Source organism: Ranitomeya variabilis, chromosome 3 (assembly GCF_051348905.1).
Source record: "Ranitomeya variabilis isolate aRanVar5 chromosome 3, aRanVar5.hap1, whole genome shotgun sequence".
NCBI lineage: Eukaryota > Metazoa > Chordata > Amphibia > Anura > Dendrobatidae > Ranitomeya > Ranitomeya variabilis.
In genome coordinates, this window is record NC_135234.1 from 711967843 (window position 1) to 711986060 (window position 18218).

The 18218-nt window shown below is 43.2% G+C and overlaps 1 protein-coding gene across 2 annotated transcripts in view; it reads right to left on the bottom strand.

Moving 5' to 3' along the window:
• MTUS2 (microtubule associated scaffold protein 2) overlaps positions 1-18218 on the bottom strand; it is an 866587-nt gene that overhangs the window by 594208 nt on the left and 254161 nt on the right. For both annotated transcript variants that reach the window (XM_077298284.1, XM_077298285.1), the window contains one exon: positions 7595-9885. In XM_077298284.1, coding sequence (XP_077154399.1) covers positions 7595-9658 — 2064 coding nt within the window. In that variant the 5' untranslated portion in view covers positions 9659-9885. The remainder of the gene's footprint in view (positions 1-7594; positions 9886-18218) is intronic.

An 18218-nucleotide genomic window follows, 5' to 3' on the forward strand; every position in this document is an offset into this window, starting at 1 on the left:
GAGCGGTTAGGATCAGGATTGCGGTCAGTCCAGTTACCACCTCCCTAGAGCTCGTCCTATGTTCAGTTACTTAGCTAGTCAGTTCTGTGATCCTCAGCCACCAAGGATCATAACAGTACAGCAGGCCATAAAGTGTTTAATGCATCGCAGAAGTGGGATAAGAGAAGTCCTGAGTACAATTTTTTTTTTTCCTTTGCTGCAGTCTGTCCAGCTTCTCTCCTCCCCTTAATCTCTGGGTGGCTTTGAGTTCAGCTGCAGACATGGATATTCAGAGTCTGACTTCTAGTATGGATCATCTTGCTGCAAGGGTACAAAGCATTCAGGATTTTGTTGTTCACAGTCCTATGTCAGAGCCAAAAATACCTATTCCTGAGTTGTTTTCTGGAGATAGATCTAGGTTTCTGAATTTTAAGAATAATTGTAAATTATTTCTTTCTTTGAGACCTCGTTCCTCTGGTGATTCCGCTCAGCAAGTTAAAATTGTTATCTCCTTGTTACGTGGCGACCCTCAAGATTGGGCTTTCTCCCTGGCGCCAGGAGATCCTGCATTGCTGAATGTTGATGCGTTTTTTCTGGCGCTTGGACTGCTTTATGAGGAACCTAATCTTGAGAACCAGGCAGAAAAGGCTTTGCTGGCCCTCTCTCAGGTTCAGGATGAAGCAGAGGTGTATTGTCAAAAATTTAGGAAATGGTCGGTGCTTACTCAATGGAATGAGTGTGCCCTGGCTGCAAATTTCAGAGAAGGTCTTTCTGAAGCCATTAAGAATGTTATGGTGGTATGTTCCCCACGCCTGCAAGTCTGAATGACTCAATGGCTTTGGCCATTCAGATTGATCGGCGTTTGCGGGAGCGCAAACCTGCGCACCATCTGGCGGTGTTTTCTGAACAGAAACCTGAGTCTATGCAATGTGACAGAATTCTGACCAGAATTGAGCGGCAAAGTCATAGACGTCAAAATGGGTTGTGCTTTTACTGTGGTGATTCTGCTCATGTTATCTCAGCATGCTCTAAGCGCTTAAAAAAAAATCGCTAAATCTGTCACCGTTGGTACTATATAGCCTAAATTCAATTTGTCTGTTACTTTAATTTGTTCTCTGTCATCCTACTCGGTTATGGCTTTTGTGGATTCAGGTGCTGCCCTGAATCTGATGGATTTGTCGTTTGCCAGGCGCTGTGGTTTGGTCCTGGAGCCTTTAAAATTCCCTATTCCACTGAGGGGAATTGATGCTACGCCATTGGCTGAGAATAAGCCTCAGTATTGGACTCAAGTGACCATGTGCATGACTCCTGTACATCAGGAGGTGATTCGCTTTCTTGTGCTGCATAATTTGCATGATGTTGTCGTGTTGGGTCTGCCATGGCTGCAGGCCCATAATCCAGTCCTGGATTGGAAAGCTATGTCTGTGTCAAGTTGGGGTTGCCAGGGGATTCATGGCGATGCTCCTTTGGTGTCAATTGCTTCTTCCACTCCTTCTGGGGTCCCTGAGTTTTTGTCGGACTACCAGGATGTATTTGATGAGCCCAGATCCGGTGCCCTGCCTCCTCATAGGCATTGTGATTGTGCTATAAATTTGATTCCTGGTAGTAAGTTCCCTAAGGGACGACTTTTTAATTTGTCTGTACCAGAACATGCCGCTATGCGGAGTTATATAAAGGAGTCTTTGGAGAAGGGACATATTCGCCCGTCCTCCTCCCCTCTTGGTGCAGGATTCTTTTTTGTGGCCAAGAAGGATGGTTCTCTGAGACCTTGTATAGATTATCGTCTTCTAAATAAAATCACGGTCAAATTTCAGTATCCTTTGCCATTATTGTCTGATCTGTTTGCTCGGATTAAGGGGTCCAGTTGGTTCACCAAGATAGATCTTCGTGGTGCATATAACCTTGTGCGTATTAAGCAGGGTGATGAATGGAAAACAGCATTTAATATGCCCGAAGGCCATTTTGAGTACTTGGTGATGCCTTTTGGACTTTCTAATGCTCCTTCTGTGTTTCAGTCCTTCATGCATGACATCTTCCGAGAATATCTGGATAAATTTATGATTGTGCATCTGGATGACATTTTGGTCTTTTCTGATGATTGGGAGTCCCATGTGAAGCAGGTCAGGATGGTATTTCAGGTCCTGCGTGCCAATGCCTTATTTGTGAAGGGCTCAAAATGTCTCTTCGGAGTACAGAAGGTTTCCTTTTTGGGTTTTATTTTTTCTCCTTCTACTATTGAGATGGACCCAGTCAAGGTCCAGGCTATTCATGACTGGACTCGGCCTACATCTGTTAAGAGTCTTCAGAAGTTCTTGGGTTTTGCTCATTTTTACCGTCGCTTCATTGCTAATTTTTCTGGCGTGGTTAAGCCCTTGACGGATTTGACCAAGAAGGGTTCTGATGTGACTAATTGGTCTCCTGCGGCCGTGGAAGCCTTTCGGGAGCTGAAGCGCCGGTTTTCTTCGGCTCCAGTCTTATGTCAGCCTGATATCTCTCTTCCTTTTCAGGTCGAGGTTGATGCTTCTGAGATTGGAGCAGGGGCTGTTTTGTCGCAGAGAAGCTCTGATTGCTCTGTGATGAAGCCTTGTGCTTTCTTTTCAAGAAAGTTTTCGCCTGCCGAGCGGAATTATGATGTTGGTAATCGGGAGTTGTTGGCTATGAAGTGGGCATTTGAGGAGTGGCGACATTGGCTCGAGGGAGCTAAGCATCGTGTGGTGGTCCTGACTGATCACAAAAATCTGATTTATCTCGAGTCTGCCAAGCGGCTGAATCCTAGACAGGTTTGTTGGTCGTTGTTTTTCTCCCGTTTCGATTTCGTGGTCTCGTACCTGCCTGGTTCGAAGAACGTGAAGGCTGATGCTCTTTCTAGGAGTTTTGTGCCTGACTCTCCGGGAGTTTCAGAGCCGGCTGGTATCCTCAGAGAGGGAGTGATTTTGTCTGCCATTTCCCCAGATTTGCGACGAGTGTTGCAGGAATTTCAGGCGGATAGACCTGACCGTTGTCCACCAGAGAGACTGTTTGTCCCAGATAGATGGACCAGCAGAGTTATTTCCGAGGTTCATTCTTCGGTGTTGGCAGGTCATCCTGGGATTTTTGGTACCAGAGATTTGGTGGCTAGGTCCTTCTGGTGGCCTTCTTTGTCGCGGGATGTGCGCTCCTTTGTGCAGTCCTGTGGGATTTGTGCTCGGGCTAAGCCTTGCTGTTCTCGTGCCAGCGGTTTGCTTTTGCCTTTGCCTGTCCCTAAGAGGCCTTGGACGCACATTTCCATGGATTTTATTTCGGATCTTCCAGTCTCTCAGAGAATGTCTGTCATCTGGGTGGTGTGTGATCGTTTTTCTAAAATGGTCCATTTGGTGCCCTTGCCTAAGTTGCCTTCCTCCTCCGATTTGGTTCCTCTATTTTTTCAGAATGTGGTTCGTTTGCACGGCATCCCTGAAAATATTGTGTCTGACAGAGGATCCCAGTTTGTGTCCAGATTTTGGCCGATCTTTTGTGCTAAGATGGGCATTGATTTGTCTTTTTCGTCGGCCTTCCATCCTCAGACGAATGGCCAAACCGAGCGAACTAATCAGACCTTGGAAACTTATTTAAGATGTTTTGTTTCTGCTGATCAGGATGATTGGGTTACTTTCTTGCCATTGGCCGAGTTTGCCCTTAATAATCGGGCTAGTTCTGCTACTTTGGTTTCGCCTTTTTTTTGTAATTCTGGTTTTCATCCTCGTTTTTCCTCGGGTCAAGGTGGAGCCTTCTGACTGTCCTGGGGTGGATTCTGTGGTGGATAGGTTGCAGCAGATTTGGAACCATGTGGTGGACAATTTGAAGTTGTCACAGGGTAAGGCTCAGCGTTTTGCCAACCGCCGTCGCGGTGTGGGTCCCCGACTTCGTGTTGGGGATTTGGTATGGCTGTCTTCTCGTTATGTTCCTATGAAGGTCTCCTCTCCTAAGTTCAAGCCTTGCTTCATCGGTCCTTATAAGATTTTGGAAATCCTTAACCCTGTGTCATTTTGTTTGGACCTCCCAGCGTCGTTTGCCATTCATAATGTGTTGCATAGGTCTTTGTTGCGGAGGTATGTGGTGCCTGTGGTTCCTTCTGTTGAGCCCCCTGCTCCGGTGCTGGTTGAGGGCGAATTGGAGTACGTGGTGGAGAAGATCTTGGATTCTCGTATTTCTAGACGGAGGCTTCAGTATTTGGTTAAGTGGAAGGGCTATGGTCAGGAGGATAATTCCTGGGTTGTCGCCTCTGATGTTCATGCGGCCGATTTGGTTCATGCCTTCCATGTCGCTCATCCTGATCGCCCTGGGGGTTTTGATGAGGGTTCGGTGACCCCTCCTCAAGGGGGGGGTACTGTTGTGAACTCTGTTTTTGGGCTCCTTCTTGTGGTCACAAGTGGTACTGTGTGAGTGCTATCTTTGGGCTCCCTCTGGTGGCTCTTTTTGTCATTCTGCGGGTCTGTGGCTGGGATCAGCTGTCTCGTTATCTGCTAGTTGGTTTCCTATTTAGCTCACCTGGACTTTCAGTTGTTGCCTGCTGTCGATGTTTTCAGTGCTATTTTGATCTCTCCTGACTACCTTCGTTATCAGTCTCTCCAAGAGAAGCTAAGTTTCTGTTTGTTCATTTTTTGCTCATCAGTGTTCATTATGTTTCTTGGTTTATTATTTGTCTTTGTCCAGCTTGCTAGTATGTGATTTCCTCGCTTGCTGGTAGCTCTAGGGGGCTGAGTTTCTCCCCTCACACCGTTAGTTGGTGTGGGGGTTCTTGAATTCTCAGCGTGGATATTTTGTATAGGGTTTTCTACTGACCGCACAGTTTCCTATCTATCTTCTGCTATCTAGTATTAGCGGGCCTCATTTGCTGAATCTGTTTCATTTCTACGTTTGTATTTTCCCCTTAGCTCTCCGTTATTATTTGTTGGGGGCTTTCTATATCTTTGGGGTTATTTATCTGAGGCAAGTGAGGTCTTTACTTTCTCTCTAGGGGTAGCTAGTTTCTTAGGCTGCGTCGAGACGTCTAGGAATGTAGGCACGTTCACCGGCTACCTTTAGTGTGTGCGGTTAGGATCAGGATTGCGGTCAGTCCAGTTACCACCTCCCTAGAGCTCGTCCTATGTTCAGTTACTTAGCTAGTCAGTTCTGTGATCCTCAGCCACCAAGGATCATAACACTTGTTACACTGCAGTAGCAATATAGTGCTGCTATTAATAACCAGCCACGTTTGGCTGTATGCTTTTGACGCACAACTGGCGCAGTATAAATGTTGTATAATATTTCCCTGCTCAGAACAATTTGCAGAATTAAGAGCAAAAAGAATATTAATAGCCCTGAGAAGGCCATTTGGTATTAGTTGCAGCAGAAAGGATGTGCAATTAACCCTATCCTGTCCTACACTATCCCTTTGGCACAATCTTTCCCTAAGTGCTGCTAACAGCAGTATGAATATTGATCATAATTAGCCCTGATAAGGGATATTGTTGAACTTGAAAGAAATATTGATGGTGTCTAATCCCTGCCTAAACACACCTAAAACTCTGTCCCTAACTCAGCAGCGCAGCACCTCTCCCTGCTCTGCCTGTGTCCGTTGGTACCCTGTACTGAGCATGGTGTCATGGATCTTATATAGACCTGATGACATGCGGTCAGCCAATCACAGTAATGCCACAACCAAGATGGCTACAGCATGTATAGTGACTGGCAGACAATCCCCGCATGTTTATTGGCTGTCTAGCAAGCGTTAAACATGCGGGGCAGGGACTCGAACTTGCTAGCGATCATTCAAAAACACTCGCCGAGTAACGAGCATCTCGAGCACACTGATGCTCGAGCGAGTAACGAGCAGTGACGAGCTCGCTCATCACTAATAGCAGATACTGCTGCTCCGTATGCTGGAATAAAACCAGCTGTAAATGCAACAGTAGAAAGGGAAATACGGATAAATCTGCTGCTCCGCTGGTCAAGAAGATATGAAATGGAGATGATGGTGTTGAACAAAGAGCAGTTCTATCAATCTACGCATTTGTATGTGTTTTTTTTTATCCTGAAGAAGTTTGTTCAACTCTGACCTGCATTCCTAAGCTACTGCAATGCCCTGGACATAGGAAAGAGACATAGTGAATCAGAAGAACTATGCTGCTTTTCTTATTGGAGGTATTTGCTAATATTATTATTATCACACCTAATACATACTGGAATAGGATCTTGGAGATGGGAATACTCCTTTAAAATGTTATTGAGATTTTAAAAGGTTAATAAAAAAAAAAAAAGATGGATGCTGAGATGGATTTTTAAGGTAAATACACCAGCATCATCAGCTCTGCTTCACGATGAGCATATAGATTGCATTGTGAAACCTGGTGACAGATTTTCTCTAAAGAACCTCGAAACATGTCTAGGAATATCAGCCAAGCCAGATGTGTAGACAGAGCTGCATTAGAGCCTTGGCTCCTCATCGGTACACACTGAGGCTCCCTTTGCTAGGTGAGATGCCTTTGATGCAGGTCTCCTTGTGGAAATCAAGCTGGTGTATGGAGTCTTACACGTATTGTTGCACAAAGCTCGGTTTGCAGACAACAAGGGTGTGAAAAGTCTCCAATAATGGCCAATAGAGCGCAGCTCAGTCCTAGCACAAAGGTCAAAACTTAGGTTTCCTTAAAGTAAAGTCATGTCATACATTTACAAAGTTACTTTACATTATATGCAGACAGTATCTATACACTGTAAGATTAGTCCTCATAAAATGTACAGAAAAAACTAAATGAAATCTGGACTGTATATATTACATGAAAGAAGAATAAAGTAAAGAGACGTGATCCAAACCTCATTATGTGCTACAGTTTATCAACCTCCTTCATTGCTTCCATCCCTTCAAGTCAAGTGAAACCTTATAACCTGCGGAGAGTGGAAATTGCCTGTACTTTTATATTTTTAGCATAAGTCTTTGATTGTGATTGTCGCTGGTGCTAAACATGGAACCCTCTCCAATCACGAGAACTCAGGGCCCAGACAGACGCACTTTTCTCTGTGTGATATGTCTGTGTCTGCAGCTTAGTGTCATTGGAAGGAGTTTGATGCCCTTCCATGTTATCTATATGTTCTTCTTGTATGGATCATCACGAGAAGCCACAACTCTAGACTTAAAAAATACTTTGTAATCTAGCTAATAATTCCCAACAAGTAGACCATTTTTAAGAAATACATTTTAAAGGGAAATTATCAAACTGAACATGATTTCTGACGACGGCATGTTATAAAGCAAGAGACTGACATATAGATTTATGGAAAAGATTCATATATACTGTATAACTTGTATTTTATACATTTAATTCCTTACTTTTCTTGCTTAGGAGTCCAGTGGGTAGTTCTACCCAGTTATATCTATCAATCAAAATGCAGGACCGCCCACTGGACTACTAAGACTAAAAAGAAATTTATATATATCAATTGTTCTAAATCTTTTCCCAGAAAAGTATCTATCACTCTGCTCAGCTCGTTCTTCTCCATTCAATGCTTTTGACATATACAACATGACAAAGCCCCTTTAAGGAAACCATACATTTCAGCACAATTAGCAATACTAAATATAAGTAGAAAAGTGTCAATTTATTGTCAAAAGTGGTCTTACCTCTTCTAATGAATGATGTGTCGGAGGTCTGATTCCAGAAACCATCAGTCCAGCACTGTATATCCTGGGTTTGTGTATGTCGGCTTTATACTTATCTAGCACGTTTGTGGGTTTAATATCACTACTTATTGCATCCTGTTCTTTGGGTATAGGAACACTACAGGCTGGGGGTCCATATGGCATGCTCATTTGTCCAAATGGCATTCTGTCAACTGCTTGAGGGTTCCTCCTAATGTAGGTGATGATCTTAGGTCGCACTTGCTTAGGTTTGGGTACGATGATAGCAGGTTCCATGGTCTCCTCCGTTTTTACATTATGGTTTGTTTCTGTTTCATCCTGACTTGTAGGACAAGTTTTGGAATGTACCAGTATTGGTTTCGGGATGCAACTGTTAGCAAGAGTCTTGTTAGTCGCTTTAGGGGATATGTTAAACAACTGTGTACTCTCAATTGGAGGTAGCACTGAGGAAGGTGACAATCTGTCAACATGAGCAGCACTAAGATCCTTAAAGCTGCTCGGTGAGGCTACGCGCTGATCGTTAATATTAACCACCGGGTATGTGGGAGAAGAAGTAAAAAAAAAAGAATCACTTAGGTCCTTATGGCTTTCTTTCAAATTGCTTTTTAGAATATCCGACTGATGTCTTCGACCAAGAGATGTCTTTTTACTGTCAACGAAAGCATTTTTATCTTTCAAAGAAGTCACATTGCTGCTTGAAAGAAAATTATTGTCACTGTCCTGACAAAGATAATCTTGTACAGAAAATCTGTCTTTACTCGCATGGATCTTATTATCCAGAGAGTCACTGAGTGATGTTGTTTTTCTGATCGCAGGCTTGTAGCTCGGCTCTTTGTTTTTTGAAGACTCCACTTCTTGGGAATCACCAGCTTGAAAATCAGAGACCTGAGAGATTTGAGTTTTCATTTCACTGTAATATACATCAAGTTTATAATCATGTTGCTTAGTATTGGAAGGACTGGTAGAAAGATATGTCCCAGGCTGCTTTCCTGCTTGGTTGGGCTGAGAAACAGAAGCCAGACCACATGGAGAAGACAATGGAGATCTTCTGGTTTCAAATACTCCGTCCGCCCTTTTAGATCCAGCAACCTCAACAGATATTATCTGTAGTTTGTGGGGAGATGCTGACTTAGACTGAATATTTTTTGGATCTGTCACTTCAGATGGTTTTATTGTTTGACCCTGATACAATTGTGCTTCTGGTATGGTACAAATTACCTGAGGTTTGTAAGGTAGACGAGAGTGATCCTCCAGATGAACGGGATGTGACAATGTGCTTTGCTTGCTAATATGGGTTAAGGTTCCATCACCTGTTGAAAAATCTGGCCCGGTAATAATTGAGGTAGGTGGTTTGGAATAAAATACAATCGTCTTTTCCTCTGAGGTATTACTGATATTATGAGAGGATAGTCCAAATAGATGGTCAGTTGGCGAAGATGTACCAGTGGACCTGATCCCGCAAAGAGATGTATCAGCATACTGCAAGTACCTAAGATGTGAATCTATTGGTGCTGTAGGTGAAATATGTTCTTTTACAAAAGTGTCTGTCTTAGGTGAAGGGATACTTGATTTTATCCTGGAACGTTCACCATGGGTTATGTTACTGACATTATTACTATGGACGTTAATAGACGAGTCATGTGTTTTGCTAATGGGAACATGGAAGCTTCTTTCATATAAGCCGACTTTCGAATTTAAAGGAGATTGCCCATGAGTCATAGACTTCAAACTGTCCTTGGCATCATCCGTCATGTCCTTGTTGGTTGGTGAATGGAGTCTGGAAGGAGATTCTTGGCCGATGTTTACTTCCCACCTAGACGACTCCTTACTCAACGATGCAAGTTTTTCAGCCTGCCAAGTGCACAACATCCCTGTTTTATCCTCCCTGCTATATATTTCATCCTTTTCACCAGTGATTGTGGAGAAAATCTGATTGGCATTAGTATCACCCAAGCCGGTCACACTTTCGTTATCATTTTTCTCTTCATTGCTGTTGTCCTCTTGGTCTGTGCAACAAGCCTTACTCGGTGCCAGTGGGATACTCATGGTTGTAGGTCACTTTCCTTAGCACTTGTTCAGATCTTTGAGGCAATTTTTTTTACGTATATAAAATAGTAATGAAACTCATGATAATGTGTCTAGAGTCGTAAAGGCTTCCCCAGGTTTAAGATAAGGAGTAAATGTGGTCCATGATCTGGAGACTGTTGGATTTTTTTGACTGTAGTCATCAGTTTTCTAGTTTTATTCGCAGCATTTATGAACTTCTGGAAAACCTGCAACAAAAGATGAAATATTAACATATTTTATAAACAGGGTGCAAAACATGGCAAAAATACATTGGTAGGAAATTAATTTACCCTTACTAGGGGAAAAAGAAATTTCACCTGGTTATGTCACATACAAATATAGAGGAAAATGAGCCTCATAGTATGAGCAAAATGGGGTCCACTCTTATTGACGGTTCATCTCATTGCCTACAGACTTTTAGGATATGGCTTTTCATTGTAGTTGAGCCCCCAGTGACTTATCCATGTTTAGTCTATGGAAGGTGAAAAAAATATAGGATATCCTAATTTGAGCATACCTGGGGCCCATAAGAGTTGCATTGCTACCCATATGCTGTGGGTTTTCCATCAATTTTCTATGGATAGGAAATACGCATCGGAATGCAGTAACAGTAAAATGTGTGAGATCTAAACAAATCGGAACAACAAGCTACAAAATTTTACAACTGAAATTTGCCTATAAGCTTATTCTGTAAAGAAAGGAACTGATTTGTTGCAGATATTCTCACTGAATTAGAAAAAGGAATAACAAACCCATAGGTTGAGAATTTTGTTGTGAATTACCAGCAATACTCACCCTGCCTGACTCTTCCTTGACAATGCTTCCGGTCTCTGTTTCCCAACCTCCGGCACTGACAAGTCATCTCGACCCCCTAACACTTGCCAACTGTCCTGAATTTTCCGAGACTGTCTCAGATTATTAGTCCCGGCTAATTTGGACCATCCTGAACTTAACATCCCTATAACCTGAAGGCTACGATTTCATGACCATTTTTCTCTCATCTGAGAGAAGCAGGTTAATTATATTAATTTTACGCTGACCAGAGTTAGATCAGAGTGCGATCCGATTTTCTTGGATAAGGAGAATAAAAGAAAAATAAATTCTCCATATTCTCCATTCAGTCTGTCAGTGAAAATCAAACCTCATCAGAACACAGTCCAATCCTTTCCAAGGACAGAGTAAATGGCCGAGTGTGATCAGATAATAGGATGCAGCTGGGGATTACTGCGATTATTTCCTCGGATCGACTCGTTTGGAGGAAAAAATTGTACATGTTCCCTGCTGCACAGAATAACATGGGAGATGAATATATATTTTTTGGGGGGTTTCAAGATGCTACACCAGTTGGGCATGTGTCAACCTACCCTTAGATTATGTGCACACTTTGAGTATTGAGATGATTTTCCTGCACCAAAAACTAGTGTCTTGGCAGGAAAAATGCTGCGTGGATCGCACAGTGCTTTTGACGCAATTTTACATGAATTTTGTATGCATTTTTTTTCCTATTCAATTAAATGGGTAAAAAGCGCTGCAAAAATACTGAAAGAATCAACCTTATGCAGATTTGAAAAAAAAAAAAAAAAAAGGACCGCAGCTGGAAATACTTAATGAAAATAAAGGTACTGCGTGCCCGAGATTTTACAAATCTCATCGTCTTTGCCGATGCTGTAAAATGCTGCGCTTTTTCAAAAAACGTGCGGAAAAAAAAAGGGTCAAAAAATTTGAGAAATTAATTGATGCAGAAAGTATGCTGGAAAGCTGTACATCTTGTCATCACATAATAGATAACGTTAATTTGATAAACCATTCTACTCCTTTAAATTCTTTACAGCATTTTGCGTACTGACAATTCTCGACATCCAGGTCCGTATTTGCAATACCTCTTTCCCCAGACCTGTCACTCAAAAGTGCTGTGAATAGAGTAAGACTTAATTCAGACAATAGGGCAAGAATCAGAAAAATACCGTAAATCCTTTCCTTCTGTGTGCATTATTGTAGATGGCGTTCCTCTGCGCAGTCGTCCACATTTCCCTAACAATGACTGCTTAATAAAATATCACTTACAATTAAAACTGCACTTGGATTTGTAAGTGCATCTTGGCTAGTCTATCCTTATCATTAACACTGAAAGGGAAGAGTAAGAAGCTAAATTACGATGCAGATCCGTTAGTCTAATTATACCTGCAGAAACAATGGAAGATTACCAAGTTCTTAGTCCAGAGATTTTCTCGCTGCTTAGAGGGATATTCCATTCTGATGATTACTGGGTCCCCCCCGTGTTCATCCAGTTATGATGAATCGAGGGTTTAAGTGAACATAGACTTGAAAAATGCAGCAGAGCACAAGAGCAGCAAGGAGAAAATGAGGCACCCAAGCCCCTTACTCTGGCGAACTGTCGGGATCGAAGTTGCCAACTTGATTTTGTATCATTTATAGACAGCTTATTAAAAAAAATTAATTATTATTAAAAAAAAAGTCATGGATGGCTAACATTTGATGCATTGGAAAACTTTAACAAATCCTTAAAAAAGCACTCCTCCTCCTCCTCCTTTCAAATATATCCTCTTAATATATTGCAATCATCATATTATATAGAACTGTGTACTTACAATTGCTCATTTTGCCCTTCTAGCCATCTAATTCTTCTCTTTTCCATTAGGTTATGACATCACGTGATTAAAACCTGCCTAGCTGAATCCTTCTAAGCTCTATGTAGAAACAGGAGGTCAATTTTCCCTAAAAGTCACTGCCAAAGTCCCTGGCAGGAGGGAGGAGGAAGTAGCTGGGTCAGGAGTTGAAGAGGGGGATGATAAATGCAGGGACAAGAGACTTCCTTTTTCTACATAAAGCAGAGAAAAGAGAAGAATTAGCTGAGTCGAAAGGTAAAATGAGCAATTGTAAGTACTTTTCTGATGACTGTCGCGGCAGCTTTTCCACTGGCATTTTTTTAATTCTCTTCATTAAAAGTGATTGGCTTCCAAGCCATCAAAAAAATTGTCAGGTCACATCTTTTAACCATGTTGTTGATTTTTTGATGCTTGAAGCAATTAAAGAAGTTTAATAAAACCAAACATACGAACAGCAAGTTGTTTTGATGTTGCTGTGCCTGTGATCATTATTTTTGTTTTTTAGCGTTTTTTCAGAAGGGTTCCAGGCGGAATTCGCTATAATACGACATTGTGGGCACATACTCTATGTCTAAGTTAGGTCAGGATTAGAGATGAGCAAACCCGAACGGTAAAATTTGGGATTCGTACAGGTCAGTAGGTGCTGAATTCTGAACGTGGACTTTTCCTGGAAGTCCGTTTTAGAGTTTGGATGTAGAGAGAGAGCGAGATTCTCTGTTTGGGTACCCTGGTTCCTTTGGCAGCCCCCTAGCCTTTACTATGACCATTTTACTGCACCAAAATGTGGATCCCATTGACTTGGATGGGGTTTGGGTTCAAGTTCGGTAGAGTTCTGATATCTGAAATGAACTTTGAACTAAAGTTCGGCTCAAACCTGACGAACTCGAACATCCATGGTTCCGCTCATCCTTAGTCCTGGCTAAATAGTATTGCCTACTACCTATCCACCTTCATGCTTTGGGGACAATTTGTTATGACTGTGACCGGTGTAGTGTACCCCAGAGTACAAGAAGCGTATGTCACTTAAATTCGCTGCATCTTCTACGTTTCGTGTGCCTCCAACCACCGCGTAAAAAAGGCTGCTCCACTCAGGAACTGGAGTATCATTTCTGGCATACAAAACGCCGACATTTTTAATGACCTGCACTCCCCGTTTCGCCCTGTCCCTCCCCATCTCCGCATTGCGCAGGAATTTTGCCACTTTTTTAAACTTTATCTCTAGTTTTCCTGAGTAAAGACTTTTATGAATTGGCCTCATTGTCTTCAGCCGCATCTTAAACATTAAAAGATGACCAGAGGAAACCTTCTTAACTTCTTGGAAACTAAAGAAATGTATCTCTTTGAAGATATTAACTAGTTTTTGCTTAATTTGAAATCTGCTCGCTCGAAGCAGATGCAGAATATTATGGCCGTGTAAGCTTTGTTCTGCCAAAACTGAGATGTCTAAAAAAGCAGGTCATAAACTGAGTCCTATCCATATAGACAGCGGTGGGAAATATTACGCCTCACAAGGCTTTTTTTTTGACCAGAAGTCTTATTTTATCTTGTTATCAGTTGCAGGGTTTTGAGTTCCTGAACACATGAGGAAACACTGGAGCTGTCCTGACTCCTTACCGTACAGACTGAAAAGTAGAAAGATGGCAAACCGCTAAATGTAAGAATGAATGGCAAGTTAGGCATTCTATGTACACATTCTAAAAAATAAAAAAGCCATCCAGATTTCTTTGTTACATATAGAGCGGCATAGGCTGTTATTGAATAGGTTTTTGTGTATGCCGTGTGTACGCCCCATTTCATCATACGCTTTGTCTGGCATTTCATCCATTGTAAAGCAGTAAAGGATGGCTGGCACCCCCCGAAGATGTTGCTATTATGACTTAGCGCTGTGACGGGTTGCACTAATGCAGTGTCTTTGTATTGATGTTTGATGCAACTGTTTGTTGTAGACTAATAAGTGCCTATTATACTAATGCAATTACTGTGATTTTATGGCAAATGCAATTGCTCTACTGTACGCTGTTTCTAGAATGTAAAGGAATTGTGGAGAAGTAGATGAGACACTAGATGCTCAGATGATGAGGGCAGAGCTATACAGCTGTAAAGGAGTGGAAAAACTGTCTAGTGTGTAGCCATGCCTGAGGGTCATAGAGGAGAAGATGGTCAGACTGGGTCAAGAGTTCCCCTACTGGGTTCTGAAGATGCAGTGGCACAGCAAGGAGTGTGTGGCCCTCATTGAATGGACTTTGTAAGTACTAGTGTGGAGTTGTACTGAGGTACCTCAGTCAGTGAGGTGCTCATGAATCAACTAGGTATTGAGACTAGCTGTGAAGGGCCGCGGTAAAACACCTCAACCCGTGTGGTCATCACAGGGGAAGACTGAGCTTCCCATTATGGTTTGCTGGAGTGATGGAAGTAATGTACCACCAAATGTAACTGTGAAGTTCCTGCCTCTGGATTGTGTGAAGTATTCTTTAAGTTTTGTGCATGCTATCTGATGTATATACTTCTTATCAAGTTGTTCAGCGAAGAAAGTTTATTTTTGGACTCTGTGGTGGTCTCCCTCATTCATCTCCATTCCATCTGGTCCTGGCCGGCCAAGTCAAGCAGCAGCATGTGGTCTGCAGAGGGGTATCAGCACATACGCACAACCAGTCAGGACTCCATTTTCCTGTAGCATGGCGAGGCGCGGATGATGCGGACATCGGGCAAGGCTGCGGCCTGCCCATCACACAGTTATTCCAGACCCTGCAGCTAGAAGAGAATGTGTAGTTAAATGAGATGCAGGTTCTCCCAGGTTGGATAGTGGATTAGGTTATATAAGGGGCTACAGGGGCCTGCGGAGCCAGAGCGCCAATAGCTGAAGTTCAGAGAAGTGTTAGTGTCAGCAAATCCTGCAGAGAATAGTGAGATTCAGAGATGAGATACAGTTCAACGGGAAGCAGGGACGTAAGGGGGGGATCTGTTGTGAACTCCGTTTTCAGGCTCCCTCTTGTGGTCACAGATGGTATTGTGTGACTTTGGTTTTTTGGCTCCCCCTGGTGGTTTGGTTTATTATCCTGCGGGTCTGCTGGATCAGCTGCCTCGTTATTCACCAGGGAGGCTCCTATTTAGCTCTGCTTCACTTCCACTTGTTGCCGGCTGTCAATGTATTCAGTGCTATTCTGATTACTCCTGATTATCTCGTTTTCTGCCTCTTCAGGATAAGCTATGTTCTGTTTGAATATTTTTTGCTCATCTGCCTGCAATATGATTTCTGTGTATGATGAGTCTAGTCCAGCTTGCTAACATGTGATTTCTTTTTGCTGGTAAGCTCTGGGGTACGGAGTTGCTTCCCCCGCACCGTTAGTTGGTGCGGGGGCTCGAGCAATCTCTGCGTGGATATTTTGAATAGGGTTTTTTATTGACCGCACAGTTTCCTTCCTATTTTCTGCTATCTAGTATTAGCGGGCCTCATTTGCTAAATCTGATTTCATCTCTGCGTTTGTGCTTTCCCCTTAACTCACCGTTAATATTTGTGGGGGGCTATTCTATATCTTTGGGGTCTTCCACTGAGGCAAGTGAGGACTTACTTTCCCTCCAGGAATAGTCAGTTTCTCAGGCCGTGACGAGACGTCTAGGATTTTTAGGTAACGTTCCACGGCTGCCTATAGTTATTTGCGGATAGGATCAGGTTGCGGTCAATCTAGTTACCACTTCCCTTCAGAGCTAGTAGTCTGTTCAGTTACTTAGCTAGTCCGACCTGCGATCCTTGCCACTAGGATCATAACAGTACAGCCGGCCTATAAAGTGTTAATTGCATGGCAGAAGCAGGAGAAAAGAAGCTTGGAGATATTTTTTTTTTTTTGCTGCCGTGTGTCTATCTGCTGTGTGTCTGGCTTCTCTCCTCCTCTTAATCTTGGTGTGGCTCTGAGTTCAGCTGCTGATATGGATATCCAGAGTTTAGCCTCCAGTGTAGATCATCTTGCTGCAAGGGTACAAAGTATTCAGGATTTTGTTGTGCACAGTCCTATGTCAGAGCCTAGAATACCTATTCCGGAGTTGTTTTCTGGAGATAGATCTAGGTTCCTGAATTTTAAGAACAATTGCAAGTTGTTTCTTTCTTTGAAACCTCGTTCCTCTGGGGATTCTGTTCAGCAAGTTAAGATTATTATTTCTTTCTTGCATGGCGATCCTCAAGATTGGGCTTTCGCATTGGCTCCAGGGGATCCTGCATTGCTCAGTGTGGATGCGTTTTTTCTGGCCCTTGGTGTCATGATTCCCCAATGGCATGGGAACATAAGAAACACAAAAATAACAGACTAGCTCTCGGGTGATGGAAACTCAAGCTGACCGTGACCTAAATCTACCACACAACTAACAGTAGCCAGGAAGCATTCCTACGGCTGCCTAGATGCCATGCGCCAGCCGGAGAACTAACTACGCCTGGAAGAGGAAGGAACAGACCTGGCTTACCTCTAGAGAAATTCCCCAAAGATGATAGTAGCCCCCACGTATATTAACGGTGAGTTCAGAGGAAAAGACATACACAGTATGAAGGTAGATTTAGCAAAGCGAGGTCCACTTACTAGATAGAGGAAGGATACAAAAGAGGACTTCACGGTCAGCTGAAAAACCCTTTAAAAAAACCCATCCTGAAATTACTTTAAGACTCCTGTGTCAACTCATGACACAGGAGTGGCAATTTCAGTCCACAAGAGCTTCCAGTAACAGGAAATGACAAAACTGTAAACTGGACAAGAAAAACAAAACAATAAGGACAAGAGTCCACTTAGCTGATCAGCAGACTAGTAGCAGGAACATGCAACTGAATGACTCAGGTTACAATGATGACCGGCAAGGAAGTGACTGGAGAGCAAGGCTAAATAGGGAACTCCCAAAACTGATGGAAGCAGGTGAGCTGAGGAAGAAAAGCACACACAAGTCTCCAGTACCACCAGCCACCACCAGGGGAGCCAAAAAGCGGATCACAACAGTACCCCCCCCTTAAGGAGGGGGCACCGAACCCTCACAAGAACCGCCAGGGCGACCTGGATGAGCCCTATGAAAGGCACGAACCAAATCCGAGGCATGAACATCAGAGGCAGTTACCCAAGAATTATCTTCCTGACCATAGCCCTTCCATTTAACCAGGTACTGGAGTCTCCGCCTGGAAATACGGGAGTCCAAGATCTTCTCTATAACGTACTCCAATTCACCCTCAACCAGCACAGGAGCAGGAGGCCCAGCAGAAGGAACCACCGGCACCTCTTATCTCCGCAACAACGACCGATGGAACACATTATGGATAGCGAAAGATGCCGGAAGGTCCAAACGAAAGGAAACAGGGTTAATAATCTCCAAAATCCTATAGGGACCGATGAACCGAGGCTTAAATTTAGAAGAAGAAACCCTCATTGGGACAAAACGGGAAGACAACCACACCAAGTCCCCAACACGAAGGCAAGGACCAACCCGACGCTGGCGGTTAGCAAACCGCTGAGTCCTCTCCTGGGACAAATTCAAATTGTCCACCACTTGTTCCCAAATCCGATACAACCGATCCACCACAGCATCTACTCCAGGACAATGGGAAGACTCCACCTGACCAGAAGAAAAACGGGGATGAAACCCCGAATTGCAAAAGAAAGGGGAAACCAAAGTGGCAGAACTGGCCCGATTATTAAGAGCAAACTCCGCCAACGGCAAAAAGGCAACCCAATCATCCTGATCCGCAGACACAAAACACCTCAAATATGTCTCCAAAGTTTGATTAGTTCGCTCCGTCTGGCCATTAGTCTGAGGATGGAAGGCAGACAAAAAAGACAAATCAATGCCCAACCTGGCACAGAATGCCCGCCAAAATCTAGAAACGAACTGGGTACCCCTATCAGAAACGATATTTTCAAGAATACCATGCAGGCGAACCACATTTT